This window comes from Rhododendron vialii, chromosome 11a, assembly GCF_030253575.1.
Source record: "Rhododendron vialii isolate Sample 1 chromosome 11a, ASM3025357v1".
NCBI lineage: Eukaryota > Viridiplantae > Streptophyta > Magnoliopsida > Ericales > Ericaceae > Rhododendron > Rhododendron vialii.
Genome location: NC_080567.1, coordinates 32,575,591 through 32,590,245, shown reverse-complemented (window position 1 = coordinate 32,590,245; position 14,655 = coordinate 32,575,591). Strand labels below are relative to the sequence as shown.

The 14,655-nt window shown below is 39.9% G+C and overlaps 1 protein-coding gene across 5 annotated transcripts in view; it reads right to left on the bottom strand.

Moving 5' to 3' along the window:
- LOC131308069 (uncharacterized) overlaps positions 1–14,655 on the bottom strand; it is a 45,930-nt gene that overhangs the window by 2,111 nt on the left and 29,164 nt on the right. For 2 of the 5 annotated variants that reach the window (XM_058334882.1, XM_058334887.1), the window contains exons 1-8: positions 4,283–4,422; positions 3,928–4,004; positions 3,678–3,800; positions 2,318–2,567; positions 1,237–1,323; positions 756–842; positions 585–671; positions 246–344 (exon numbers count right to left, since the gene is read on the bottom strand). In XM_058334882.1, the coding sequence (XP_058190865.1) occupies positions 246–344; positions 585–671; positions 756–842; positions 1,237–1,323; positions 2,318–2,567; positions 3,678–3,800; positions 3,928–4,004; positions 4,283–4,303 (831 nt within the window). In that variant the 5' untranslated portion in view covers positions 4,304–4,422. Of the gene's footprint in view, positions 1–245; positions 345–584; positions 672–755; positions 843–1,236; positions 1,324–2,317; positions 2,568–3,677; positions 3,801–3,927; positions 4,005–4,282; positions 4,427–14,655 lie in introns of those variants that run through there. The other 3 variants (XM_058334886.1, XM_058334885.1, XM_058334883.1) reach the window with 3 other exon arrangements.

The window sequence follows — 14,655 nt, the reverse complement described above, 5'->3', positions numbered from 1 at the left end:
TAAGGTGTATTGAAGAAGCTAGATTTATTTCTTAGATTTCCCTATAATTCTGCTTTCCTTGGTAAATCCCATCACACATCCATGATCCACATGCAGTCACGAAAGTTCATATAACAGAAACCAGTAGAAAGCAACTGTAGAGATGGCCAGATGGGTAATAGATAAATACAAGAATCGAAGCTGGGCGAAAAAGCAGCAACTAAAAAACCAAAGTCCAAAAGAAAACTTGACCGGCGATGCTCTACCTGTTCTGTTGCAACTGCTGGATTTTTGCCCTTCAATTGCCCCGTAGTGGCAACAGCTTTCTTCTGATTTTGAGCAAGATTTGGCTCTACACAATTGACCTGCAAAAGATGTGAGTTGAGGTCTGATTGTCTGGTTGCTGATCTTGATATTGGAGTGAAAGAAGCAAGATTTATTTCCATAAAACATCCATGATCCGAAAACAGCTTAGAAAGATGTGGGCATATAATAAAAAGCAGCAGTGGAGATGGGAAAGAGAAGTTAAATACAAGAATGACAGTTGAATGAAAGAAAGAAGCACCGAAGATACCAAAGTAACAAAAATTCCATGGAGATGCTACCTGTTCTGTTGCAACTGCTGGACTTTCATCTTTCAATTCCCCCGCATTGACATTCCCCTTATCAACATGAGGCTCACTCACTTTAGACTGGTAAAAGAAATGATCGGATTATTGCGTTCCTCTTTAAATGAAAGCATTAAATTCAATATGAAAAACGATAGAAAACCTTACCAATTTTGTTGCAGCTGCTGGACTTTTCTCTGGTACTTCCACTGCTCTTGCATCCAACTTGCCGACATTAGGTTCTTCGTATTTGGACTAAGAAAAAAGATGGATTACACGTTATACCAACCAATTAAATTAATGAAAACATACGCGAATATAACTATAGCTGTTCTTACAACTTCTTTAACAAAACTCAATCATAATATAACAAATTTGGAACAGGGGTAAGACATCGGAAAGAAAAAGCCTACTCAGTGCTAGCTCCATGGTTTATTCTACTTAACACTGACGAAACTCATTTCCCCATGAAATATAACAGGACAAGACTTTAAATGGCAAAACTACCAGCAAGTTTTTCCATCTTCGAATTTTAGGAAGCACTGTACTTTTCCTGGAGGGGAGTGTCTTTCCCCGCAAACTAAGCAGACCAACAGTAGACACCCATTGAAATTAGCAGCAGAAACCTATACAATCCAACTGTAGTTACCTGGATGGCTGCAGCTGTTTCCTTCTCCTCTGTGTAAGTCATTGACTTCATCACTTCCACGCCAATGTCAGGCTTTGTATGCTTGGACTGAAGCAAACGGAAACGGTATTTAGTTATTTATTTTACGGTCATAGAGATGTATATAAACATTAGAGAGAGAGAGAGAGAGAGAGAGAGAGAGAGAGAGAGAGAGAGAGAGAGAGAGAGACTCTGTTGCACAAATTCCACGTGCATAAAAATTGGGCAGATTTAGTGATAGGTCCACTATAGACATTTCATAAGTCCACAAGTCCTCCTAATAGTTTCGTAAAGCCACAAGTTCACACAACCTAAACCCTAGGGTACCCTATGAAAGTGCCTAAAATCCTAAATCCTATGAAAGTGCCTAAACTACTAAAACCCTATAATAGGAAAGTGCACCCTAAAACCTTATAAAAGTGCCTAAACCCTAGGGTAACCTACGCTAGGGTAATCAACCCTACCCTAGGGTACCCTATCCTATAATAAAAAAGTGCACCCTAAAATCTTATGAAAGTGTCTAAACCCTAGAGTACCCTAAAATAAACTTGAGACCTTACAAAATTAATAGGTGGACTTGTTGGCTTATGAAGTTCACATAATAGACCTAAGACTAATTTTCTATAAAAATTGAGAAGACCCTCATATTTGTTAATGTACAAACCAATAAGCCAACTATATCTAATGATTTCAATTACAAATCCAACTGCACTAACTTTGGATCATGGATTTGTGACGAGATTTTTTAAAGGAAGATGGGGAATAAAAAAGTAAATTTAGCCTTTTCACTTCTTTTTTCTGAAATCATTTCGTTTTCCTCCACTAATCCAATCTGAAATTCTTAACATGAACACAACCAAAGAGTGCATTTACGCATAGATTGGCATGTAGAAGATGCAAGCATATTAACATTTGCATGTAATGACCCTACATCTCACATTGAATATGAAATTCCATGACTTGATGCCACTGCTACAAAATGTCGTGCCATTTATATATCTGGTCAAATGTATTCTCATTAGACAACTTCTTATATCTATTGCTACCAGGCTCACTCACTTACCTTCCGATCAAGGAATTTCTCCAAAGCTTCAGATCCATTCTCTTGAACATACCTATCTACAGCAGCTAGAAAACTTTCAGCATCCAGATTCTTATCCTCCTTGGGTTTAATGAAGTATTTGATAGCAGCTCGAGGATCCACAAATAAGCACGGGCGAAGCAGGCACTCATAAACAAAAGAAGCACCATTAAAATCAGGTAGCACCAACAAGCACATGGCCAGTAGCTTGATGTAAGGCCAGACTGGAAGCCTGGTGTGCAAAAATGAGGAAATGAATAAAGCACAATCTATGCTCTTAATGAAAAGTGAAAACCCTGTATCAAATTGAACAATTCCTAAAAAGCATTGACATGCAGCTGTAGTTATCCACCTGTTGTACTCTGAATTTCTCATCTTCTTGGTGCTAAATCTACCCAAAAGAGGATGCTAAGTTTTGGGAGGATAGGTGAAAATACAGCATTTGAGGCAGAAACGATATATTTCACCTGAATTCCTCACCGTTTTATGTCGTAGGATACTCAGTGATTCCGTATTAATTTATATGGGGAAAAAGTCAAGGAGATTCATATCTCGCCAAACATGCATGTTGTAATACAAGTTTTGGCCTATAAGTGTTCCTTTTTTAGTTAGAATACAAACATCTAAATTTCCCCATTAGTCACTTGGAATTTTGGGGACACATAGCTTTGTATCGGAGCTGAAACTTGGTGATACCGTTTTGACAGAGGACACAAAACATATGGTGCATTCCTAGCAAGCCGCTAAACCATTAGACTACTTAACCAATTACCTAGCACCCGTCAAAAGAATTATTTTCGTACACAATTAAATGGACCTCATTTTGATGTTCGACATGGATGCTAAATAATCCTTGGGCATAGCCCAGCTTTTGTCCCTTTTTGTAGGGGCGGCTTTACCATGGGTTTAGGGGCTTGAACCCCTCGATACAAAAAATGCAAGGGAAAATATTCTTTTATACATATAAAGTAAATTTCCTTTAGTATGGATCACTCGTGTGGAGTTAAAATAAATAAAAGTCCAAAATTAAATTGGGGTAGTTGAATAGTATAATTCATCTCTTTTTAACATTGAAGACTTGTCGTGGCATATTGTACAATACTAAGGGTTGTATGACGGAGTATCCTTTTATAAAACAATCGAATTTGTATGTACAAATTCCTTATGATTATAATATATCTTTCCAAGTTAGAGTTTAGTTTTTGAAAAACTTTCCCGTCATTACACATTATATTTTTGTCCTGGATGAAAATTCTTGAGCCGCCCCTGCCTTTTTGAGCACATAAACAATGGAATAACAATATTAAGCAAAATCCCTAGGGTATACAGCAGACTTAATTACCAGTCAATAAGTTTCACAAAAGCAAGCTCAAAGAGAGAAACCAGAGAGAAAAGAATCCAATATGCCACCACAGTTCGCATCTCCGAGTAGGAATTATTCTCGATTGCCCAAATCGAGGCATACCTGTCCAAAAGAATATCTCTACATTAGCACAGTATATCAAGTTTACCAGACTCTATTTCGTAAACTGTAAAAAGTCTGAACATTTTACACTTTTATATATCACTGAATAAATTAATGCAATACATACGAACATAGTATATATCTTGAGAGAGAGAGAGAGAGAGAGAGAGAGATTACAGAGGACAGCCCAGACCAAAGAGAGGCCTGCAAGTAATAAAATAGAATAATACGTCAGAGAATATTCAAAATGGACATAAATTACGCCAAATGTAAATAATAAGAGCTTGAAACTAAACAGAACAGAATAAGTAGGTAAAGATGCTTGATTGACAAGGATCATCAAGTATCCAACACGAAATTTCGAGTAGAAAACCAAACTAAGAGTATAATAGGGAAACTATTAAAGCGTTTTCCTTTTGCTTTCTAGACAGGGTTTTGTTTGAAGCTGATTAGTAGAAAACAAGTGAATTGGATTGGAGTACCAAGCAAGCAAGTCGAAGCATTTGAATGCAAACTTGAGAACACCCACTAAACCCATCTGGAAATTCGATCTCTTTCTTTCCGGCTTTTGTTTTCTCGGTTTTCCCTGGGTTTTATTGTTAATTACCCACACACACACACACACACACACACACAAAGTACACGATTTTGACGCGTAAAAGTGCTTTGCCCGGAAAGAAGAAAGAGAAATTCGAATAGGCGTGTACCGAAACGGACGGGGGGCTCTGTTGTGCCTCCTGGGCCAGTACCCCTACCCACGGGTTCAGTTTAGGTCCAATTTTTTAGTGGTCCAGTCTGGTCTAGGTTTGGACCGTTATGGGCCTCTCCCGGGCCTACGACAATGATCGGGATCGTTCATTTTGTAGAGTTCGTTGAATATGTCACCCACGCCAAAAAATAGCTTGATCAAACATTAAGAGGTACATGAACAAAACAGATTTGTACATGAAAAAAATGGGCAATTATTAATTTCAACTTAATTTTTGTCATCGCTTTTTTTTGTACAAATCTGTTTCATCCATATACCTACTAATGTTCAATCAAGCTAATTTTTAGCATGGATGATATATTCGACGAGCTCTACAAAATGAACGATTCCGATCATTATTGTAGGCACAGGAGGGGCCCACAACGGCCCAAAACTGGACCACTAAAAAACTTGACCTGAACTGAACCCCTATCCACACCCAAAAATGGTACCGTTTTGGAGGAAAAAATGTTTAGCCAACCTTATCTACAATTCTATAGAGTAGAAACGTGATTATAAAAGTTTTAGAGATAAAATTTAATTATGTCTCTTTAGAATAATTATGTCTTACAGACAAAAGTTAATAATGTTTTTTTAGAATAATATGTTTAGAATAATAAGATCTTCGCACATATTCAAACGGATTAAAAATTGGAGCACTTAATTTTTTAAGATGGTTTATATATTAAAAATACAGTTAAAAAATTATCTGCTCCAATTTTCAATCCGTTAGAACCAGTGTGAAGATCTTATTATTCTGATCATATTATTCTAAAAAGACATAATTAAATTTTATCTCTAAAACTTTTATAATCACGTTTCTACTCTATAGGATTGCAAATAGGAAGCCTAAAAAAAAAATTCGTCGAAAACTGTACGTTTTGGGGTGTGCACAGGGGTTACTGTGCCACCAGGCACAGCAGAGCCCCCCTTCCCCCGTCCGAAACGCGGTTGGAACTTGGAAGGTACTCGGTAGCAAATCTTTATAGTATTAACTATTAAGGAGACTTTCTAATTTTGTAATTTATTCCTTAATATCTTCAACTTTTATTATAGGGAAATCTTGAAGGATCTGTAGTCTTTTTTAGTTTTTGGTTTTCAAATATATTTTTGGGTTATTAAAAATAAAAATTTTAAACCAAATTTTTAAAAAAACGATATGTCCCTTCAAAATTCTCTCATAAAGTTTAAAAAATTAAAAAAATTAAAAAAATAAATTACAAAGTTCACCCTAAATATGGAGATTAATTTGGTCTCTAAAATAGAAATATAAAACTTAACAGGAGATGCTTGTAAAGGGAAAATAAAAGAGAAATGGAGAAGAAGAGGAAATTTTATAAAATTTCATTTCATTGTTTGGTTTGTAGAGAAAGAAAAGAAACGAGTTCAATTTTCTATCCAATTTCTTCTTGACTTTCTCTCTAATTTTCCTCGTTAAAATTTTTCCTTCTTGCTCCTTCCATTCGGACCATCCCCAAGTTGAAAACTGAGAGGGGGAAAAGTGTGGATTACATTTCTATTTTCGGATTACATTTCTATTTTATCTCCTTTATCTTTTGGGTAAATATCACTGACACCCCCAGGGTTTCCCTTAGGTAAATACGTACTACTCCCTCCGTCCCTTTTTAAATGTCCTGCTTCGTAACTCCAACTTATTAAAAAGACATCATCATTATACCTTTCACATCAACTTTTTCCTCCACTTTTTCTACTTACCCATCATCATTACACTTTTATTCACTAACTTTTCAAAATAGAATCTATTTTTAGGGATAAAATAGACAATTCACCAACTTTTACCCATTAACTTTACAAAATGGACACTTATTAAGGGACAGCCCAAAATGGAATACTGGACTGTAATAAAGGGACGGAGGGAGTATTATTTTATGCAGTCCGTTTCAAATGAGGGCGGCCTCATTTTAGTTAAAACGCAGATCTCTCCATTTCTCTCATTTTCCGATCGAATTTTGATGATCCGAGCCGCTCAATGTGATCAGAACGTAATTTTAAGGGTACTTGCGTGATATCAGCAAAAAAATGACCGGGAAGGGCATCATCCGAATAGTTTTTAATAAAACAGTTCAATAAAAAATTGCTCAAATCAAGCCTAACCCGGTCTCTCTTTTTTTTGCCGATTTTTAGCGGGTACCCTTAAAATTACGTTTTAAACACATTGAGTGACTCGGATCATTAAAATTCGATCGGAAAAGGGGGGATTCGCATTTTAAGAGGTTCTCATTTGAAACTTTCTGTTATTTTGTATGCAGTTCATTTTGTCCCTAATTTCTTCACTTTCTTGTGAAAGGGAGGAGAAAATAAGTGTATTGCTCCACCTATACGACTTTGATGATTATCAATACTATTTAGATTGAAGATCGCGTGCCAATTATTTTGGAGTGTTGCGTGCAATAAATGTGAAGTGAATGAGTAAAATAGAAGTGGCAAGAACAATTGTTGTTTTGCTTTCACTCAGGAAGAATAGTTTATTTGCTTACATGACAGAGATTCCCATCATGTAAAAAATTGTCAAGGAATCTCATAATATAGTCTAACTTATAAGATATGATGATTGTACTCTAAAATATATTCAAGTCTCAAAGTGGAAGACATGGGATGGGCATGTGCTAGGTTCAGGTGATGTTACTTTCCATATTCTAGATGCCTCCCTTATGGTTATAAAAGGGAAAGGTTCCGTTGTATTCTACTCAGACCTGTGCAAATATTTTTGGGTTTGTTTTTTGATCATATTTAGGTCTCAAAGCGGAAGACATGGGATGGGCATGTGCTAGGTGCAGCTGATGTCATTTTCCATGTTCTAGATGCCTCCCTTAGTCTTATGGTTATAAAAGGGAAGGGCTCCATTGTATTCTACTCAAATTTGTGCAAATATTTTTGGGTTTGTTTTTTGATCATCTCCCTTCTTTGTAATTGTACTCTCTTAGTGATTGCATTTGTGGCAACAATGAAAAGTGTGAGAAAAATATAGAGAAAATTTCACTATGTTCAACACTTGATTTCCTATTTTCTCTTAGCTTATTTTTCAAACCAAACGACTGAAGAGATTTTTTTCACCACCACCTCTGGTATTAAAGCAAGAACACTTCAGACTCACATTGAGGCCGTCTGGGGAGGTCTTAAAGCACTTTCTATCATTGTCCTTGGTGTAATTTGACAAGTCATTATGAGTGCGATCCTTTGCTCTGCTTCTTGACAGGAATTTAGTTTCTTCAAAGTTCAAACAACTGGTCATTGTTGGTTCTTTTTTGTTTTCCTAGAAATGGTTTTACTGAGGACAAAGTTCATTTGTTGTGGATGCAAATTCGCATCCCTTGTCTAAACAAGTAACAATCTAACATGGACAAAGCTATGGTACACAGGGTATACCGTATGTCTAAATCATGACAATTTATGATTTTCATTATGACGATTTTTGGTTTTCTAATGCATATTTTTTATGCTAGTTACGACTTCTACTTTAAAATTTACCTATTGAACAAGTCATTAGCAGATTATCCATAGTTAAAAAATATTGTTATTATGTAACCATAATTATTCGTACCAGAAATCATAATACTTGTACTCCAACCAAATATATGTGTACAATATCACAAATTAAATAATGCTACCCACAAATGTTATGACAACACCATAAATTGGCATTATCTTACCACAATGAATCGTACCAAAAATTCTTTTACACGTATGATATTCCGTAACAAAATCAAAATATGTCATATCAGAATCAACAATTATTATACCCAAACAAAAATACGTGTGTAAAATACCAAAAATTTAGTAAAATAACCAAATTTGTTATGACAACACTTAAAATTGTCATTTTCTTACCACAACGTGTCGTATCAAAAGAAAACATATTTAAATACTACAAATTATATAACAAACTATAATTGTTATGACAATACAATAATTTGGCATTTTCATGTCCACAACTGTTATAGCAAAGAAAATTGATTAAAATATTCCGTAACAAGACCAAAATACCACAAATTCAGTAATATAACCAAATTTGTTATGACAACACCATAAATTGACGTTTTCATAACACAATGTTGTAGACACCCTATTTTGGACTTTCCAAATTAGTTTACTTACGGCATTTGATTCCCCGATGATGAAACGGATCAAGAACACCCAGGAAATGTTAGTATGTTTGAGCTTTGAGCATTCCAAAACCCTTTCAGATCTCTTTCAAAACTCTCTAAACCAGAACCAAAAGGCCTCAACAAAACCCAACTTGCATACGCCGGTAATCAACTGGCGTGCGCCGGTCCTCTGCCACGTGTCAGTCATCGGTCAACTTTGACCGTTGACCAAGCAAGAACTGGAGTACGCCAGTCAAACTTCCGGTCAAACTTGTGTTTTTAAGCATGCAGAAGCCATGGGTAGGGGTCTACAGCACTTGGAAACCTTCCAATCCATTAAAAAAAGCATTCTCCGCCGGGGGACATTTCTTACACCCCCATCCCATCACCTTTTCCTCTCATCCAATGAGAAGCAAACCTTAAGGGCTAAGGCACCAGTCCCTTTGACTGGCCTTAGCCCCTCTCTCCCCTTTTCCTTCTATATATTCCCCCTCTCTTCATCCTTGCAAGGGGTTACCAAAAAAAAAAGAGAGTTCCCAAGTCTTTTTCTCTATCTCTCTCATTTGGTTTCTTGCTTTCTCTTCTTCCACCACTTGAAAGAGTAAGCAAGCAGCCCCTTTCATACATCATCCACACCCAAACACTCATCATCCATTCCTCAAACCTCAAGCTCAAGCTCAAAACACACCCTCAAGCTCAAAAACCAAAGGTATACACTTTTTAACTGTTTTCCTGTTCTAATCCCTGAGGGGGCTGGCAGGGTCAAGGCTGGTAATCAATACCAGTCCTGGCCCTAAAGCTGCCAAGGTCTCAAAAATAAAAAAAGGTCGCTTCTGACTAGAATCGGCGTGCGCCGGTCATAAGCCCGCGTACGCCGGTCCGTGGCAGTACGTACAGTTTTAAATTTGATCTATCTGGAATCTGTTTGGAACTGGAGTACTCCAGTCTGGAACTGGCGTACTCCAGTTAATAACTAGCGTACTCCAGTTCCGAGCCCTCCGGAATTGGCGTATTCCAGTTGTGAAATGGGATCCAGATTTTTGTTTTATGTTTTATTCCCTGTCTATTCATCACCTTATTGTATGCTAAAAAAACTAGTTTACTACTTTCTGTATTTAGAACTGTTTAGTTGTAGCATTCAACACTTGTTCATATCTGTTCTAGAAGGCCTCTGGGATCCTTCTGGTCATGTTCCAGAACCCAGATGATGTAAAGCCAAGCACTGGATTAAGGTCGAACTGGCGCACGGTTGTCTATGACTGGCGTACGACAGTTCCTCCCAAGGTCCAGTGATTGGCTCTTGCATCTTTGCTTGGTCTTGGCCTATTCCTGTCCCCACACTGTTTTTGGGGTATTCTGCTGCCTTTCGTGGCTTGAAGCCATTTCGTATGTCTGTAACTGTATATATTCTGTTCTATTAAACTGCGTGGTATGTCCTGGGTGTGCGCTGGTCCCTTTCCAGAGCCCAGAGGGTTGCAAACAAAGACTGTGAGTTCATGGTAAGTGGAGTACGCCAGCGGTGAGGTGGCGTGCGCAGGTTGCGTTAGTATGCAGTGGCTTGGCCGGTGCATACTAGTGCGATACCTGCTCACATCCCTTCAGAGCAGCATACTCCACTTTACTCAAACTGCTCTCGGTGCTTGTTCTCAATCTATGTGTATTATTGCAAGCAAATCACCCATAAAGCATTTTTGTCACATAAATTGCAACTTGTTACCGTTTTAATCCCCATTAACTGCTCCACCGCCCTAACTGGCTAAAAAAGATGATCAAATGAGAGAAAAGTGCAAATGTTTTACAAAATGCCCGAGTAGAGACCGATCTCCGGATTGGGCGAGAGGGGTGCCATAAAACCCTTCCCCTCTCGTAACCTGGCTCCCGAACCTCAGATATCGAAGGTGACGACGGACCAGTCTACAAGCCTTTTTCAAAAATCAAACAAACGTGGCAAACGTTTTCGAGTTCGGTTCCTTGGGTGCTTTCACCGCTAAAACCCGAGTGGCGACTCTGAATCGAAGCGTTTCGCCGCGCTCTTCCAAACAAAAAGGGCCGCACCCAATTTCACAAAGCAAAATTTCCGGGGCGCGTGCCCACAGTGGCGACTCTGCTGGGGACCATTGCGTTGATTGATATTTGGCGATTAATACATAATTGAACAATTCTCAAAAGCTTGTCAAAACAGCACGCTTCGCGCTGCTGAAGAACGGAATGGTAACGTAACAGGATCTCAGCATCCGACCAATCCGAACTGGGGCTTTTACTATTGTTCTCTTGTGTAGTTTTCTCCAAATATCAATTAACAAAAGTGAGCCAAAGCTTCAAAAAGCATTTGTTTTCAAAAGCGTTGCATTTCTCTCTCATTGAATCATTCTTCGGCATTCTCCGTTCGTATCGATGGTTGGTCAGCCCCGTTGAGGTGTTTTGGGTAACCGGCACAGTTTACTGGAGCCCGGGGTCCTCGAACGCCCAACAACCTTGGACGATGATGAGTCGTACTACCATTCGACCATTTGCTTTGCTCTACGCGTTGCAATGGGAAGTATATCGCGGCTCTAGTCAGAGGAACCCCTTTAAGCCAAAACCGGCCTCTACAGCGTTTACAAAGCACTAGAACCTTTCAACATAAGACAGGAACCCGCAGGGTAGGATTACTTGTTTCTAACCCCATATCCTGTTTATGTGTTACCGTTTTCCCTATCGCATGCTTGTACATACATTCATGGCCGTTTTTGCGTAGGAGCATGCTAGGGCGGCTTTTAGGATATCTTTTGTCGAGTCTGTCTTGCGCCCGTTCGGCGTTGCCTTGGACCGATGACGAGTCGTGCATCTCGATGTTGCACGTTACCAAAATTTTCAAGTCCTTAATCAATGAGACTTCGGGAAATCGATACTTTCTAAGTCCTTGTCTAAAACCCCATCGAGGTTTCAAACCAAAAACTAGGAGCAGCGGAGAGAATGGCATGATGCTTACACCGCTCGGGTTAAAAGTGCTAATCACTTACACCAGGCTCCGGCACAGTGCTGCTTACGCCATTTCGGTTACCGTATCATGCCATCTACACCGAGTTGTTTCAAAATCAAACTTTGAAACTTCGAGAAGGGAAAAGTCAAAGACTTAGGCTGTTTTGGCATCTCTTAGTGACAGTCGATTCAATCAAGGATACACCGTCGAAAAGAAAATCCGAGGATTCCATGGCAACTGTCCGAGTATCATGAAGCAGACTCCCCCTAGTTTTAGAGTCTAGGAGGACACCGACGACGATGACATGCGCATTGCATTCCTTCAAAATTCTTTCAAAAGCTTGCTGCAGGAACACCACTGAGTTCTTATTTACTTTGCTGTAAAAGCTCTAGGCTGTTTCACCGAAGGAAAGAGCCAAACCTACTTAGGAGCATCTGCCAAGGCTATTTCACCGTCACTTCCAAAGCCATATTACCCTCCTCAATCATCAATCCAAAATGGCAGCACAAACAGAGCTGGCTGAGCTAAAGAGGGTTGTTCAAGAAATGAACCAGAAAATGGACAAACAAATGGCTATGGTCCAGGGACTGGTTGACCTTTTTACCTCTGTCATTTCAAAGACAGATCTGGGGCTAGTCAAAGAACCTGTTCAGGCCCGCCACACTCCTGCGATTGGAACCAAGCTATGCTCGAAAGACGTGTTCAAAGACCTGGTTGAGTTTCATGAAGCCAGGACTCACCCGGAGGAGAATGTTGAATCCTTGTTCAAAGCCAACACCGAAAGGGAGGATATGTGCGACAAAGAAATCAATCCCAAAGGTAAAAGAGTGCACCCTGTTGATGGTGCAATGTTGTGCAACTACAAAGCAAGCAAAGGCTCCACCTTGAACCCCCAATCCAATCGCCGAAACCCACCAAGGACCTTCTCCCGTTTCTCCACGCCTTTGTCCTCGGTTTATGAGAAGCTCCTCGAAGCTGGCTTCCTCAAGCCACTCCTTCCAACTCCTTCGCCTCGAACATTCCCGGCATCCTACAATCCAAACGCCTATTGTGCTTTCCATCAAATGCCAGGCCATCTCACCGATGCTTGCTTCCGCCTTCGACATGAAATTCAAAATCTCATTGATAGTGGCACCATTCAAGCTCCACTCCCATCAAAGCCCAACGTCATATCCAACTTCATGCTCCAACACCGTTCCAACCCATGTGTTAGCCAGATATCCATCAACTCTACTCAAATCAACTCAAGCTCCACTCAAATCAAACCTAGCTCCACCACATTCAACCCAACCCTTTTCATTATCCCAGAAAATCAAACCAAGCCAATTTTGTCTCTCCCATCCGAACCGGAGGTTAACCTGATGGCCATAGGTGCAATCGAGGTCCTTACCGCCGATACCTGGGTTGACAGTGATGAGCAGTCTACAAAGGAGGAACTCAAGAGGAAGCTTAATCAATCAAAGGAGAAAACGGACTGGCTTGGATCCTTCAATCATGAGAATTTGGGGCTGTTGTTCAAGGAGTTCTCTCAAGTGGGTTTGGACGAAGAAGCTGAAGAAGCCGAAGTGCTGTTGCTTGAGCCTGTTGTCCTCTAGCTCCCACCTCTTTGCGAGGAAGTCAAGGGTAACTATAAAAGTTGCATTTTCAAATCGCGTCTCTTTTGCATTGACCCTTTCGAGTCTGAGTCTGACGCAGTGTCTGTCAAGTCGTCTAAGTCTAGCTCTGAGTCGGAGCTCGTGCCTCTTGGCCCTCCATGTCGTAGCTTCTATTCTCAATTTGAGTCTTTTTGCTGTACTTGGCAACCCCGAGGGTTCTTATGATATGCATTATCCTGCTTTTAAGTACTTTGCTGGCTTTTGAATAAACCGTGTCGACCCCGATGACGAAGGGATAGATTTCGATGGGATCATCCCCAAGGAAATGTGTTCCCTCGCCGAAAGGGAAGACGAAAGGCATGCTTAGCCTCTAAAAAGAAGAAGTAATTTCAAATAAACTTGAAAGATGGGGCAGACCCCCGGATGGTTCAAATTGGTTCAACGCTATCCCCATAAGAGTATTGTGCCCGTTCAGACTTGTTCAAAGAATTCAACAATACCTTGGCATGGTCTCACAAAGACATGCCTGGCGTTGATCATGGGATAAAGAAATATCAAATTCCCGGCTACCGGATGCCAAGCCAGAAAGCAGCAGCTCAGAAGGCTCCAGGCCTCGTACCATACGCAAAACAGTAACAGCAGCGTTCCATCAAGTGCACATTAAAAGGGTGCAAAAGTGGCCTGGAGCGAGGCATTTCCAATTATAGCAGTCAGGACCCTTTCACTATCAAAGTCGTTCTATCTGGGGCTACAATCAAAGATCATCGACCTCGACAGCAGCACATCAATACCTCGGTCAACATGGATCAACACAAGTGTTGCTTTTTCCTGAGAGAAGCTCGTTGGACTGAAAACCACAAGGGTGGGCAGTTCCAAGCAAAAGTTAGAGCAGCCTGCTAGACCGAAAACCTATGAAGGCGGTCTAGGCAAAAGTTGGCAAAAAGTCGAAAGCTCGCTAGACCGAAAACCTGAAAGGGCGGTACTAGGCAAAAGTTAGAGCATAAAAGGAGAGGTAGAACACACGAGTGAACCTTTGCCTGAACTACGTTTTGACCTGATTCCCAGAAAGGGATACGTAGGCAGTCCCTCTTCGAGGCTCGGTCATACTTTATCAATTGGATCCAAGGTTGACGTTTTGGTGCACATCAAGGGTCAAGAAAGGTTGAGAACAAGACAAGCTGAAGTGCTGACTGGTAGGCTGAAGTCCATTGATTCATTGGAGAATCAGAAGGGGGAAGCCATTCGTCTTTCAAGTTTAATGCAAACTGCTATTTCAATTTTAAAGCTGAGCAAAAGCCTTAAAATATTTTGAAGCATAAAAAACAGAACGAAATGCTTATGAGGCCTAACGGCTCACAGTTTATTCTAAGTTCAGCAAACGTTTATTTTAAGCGGTAGCAGCAGCTTTGCAATTTCGCGCGCTAGTTTGAGGCTCACACGCACT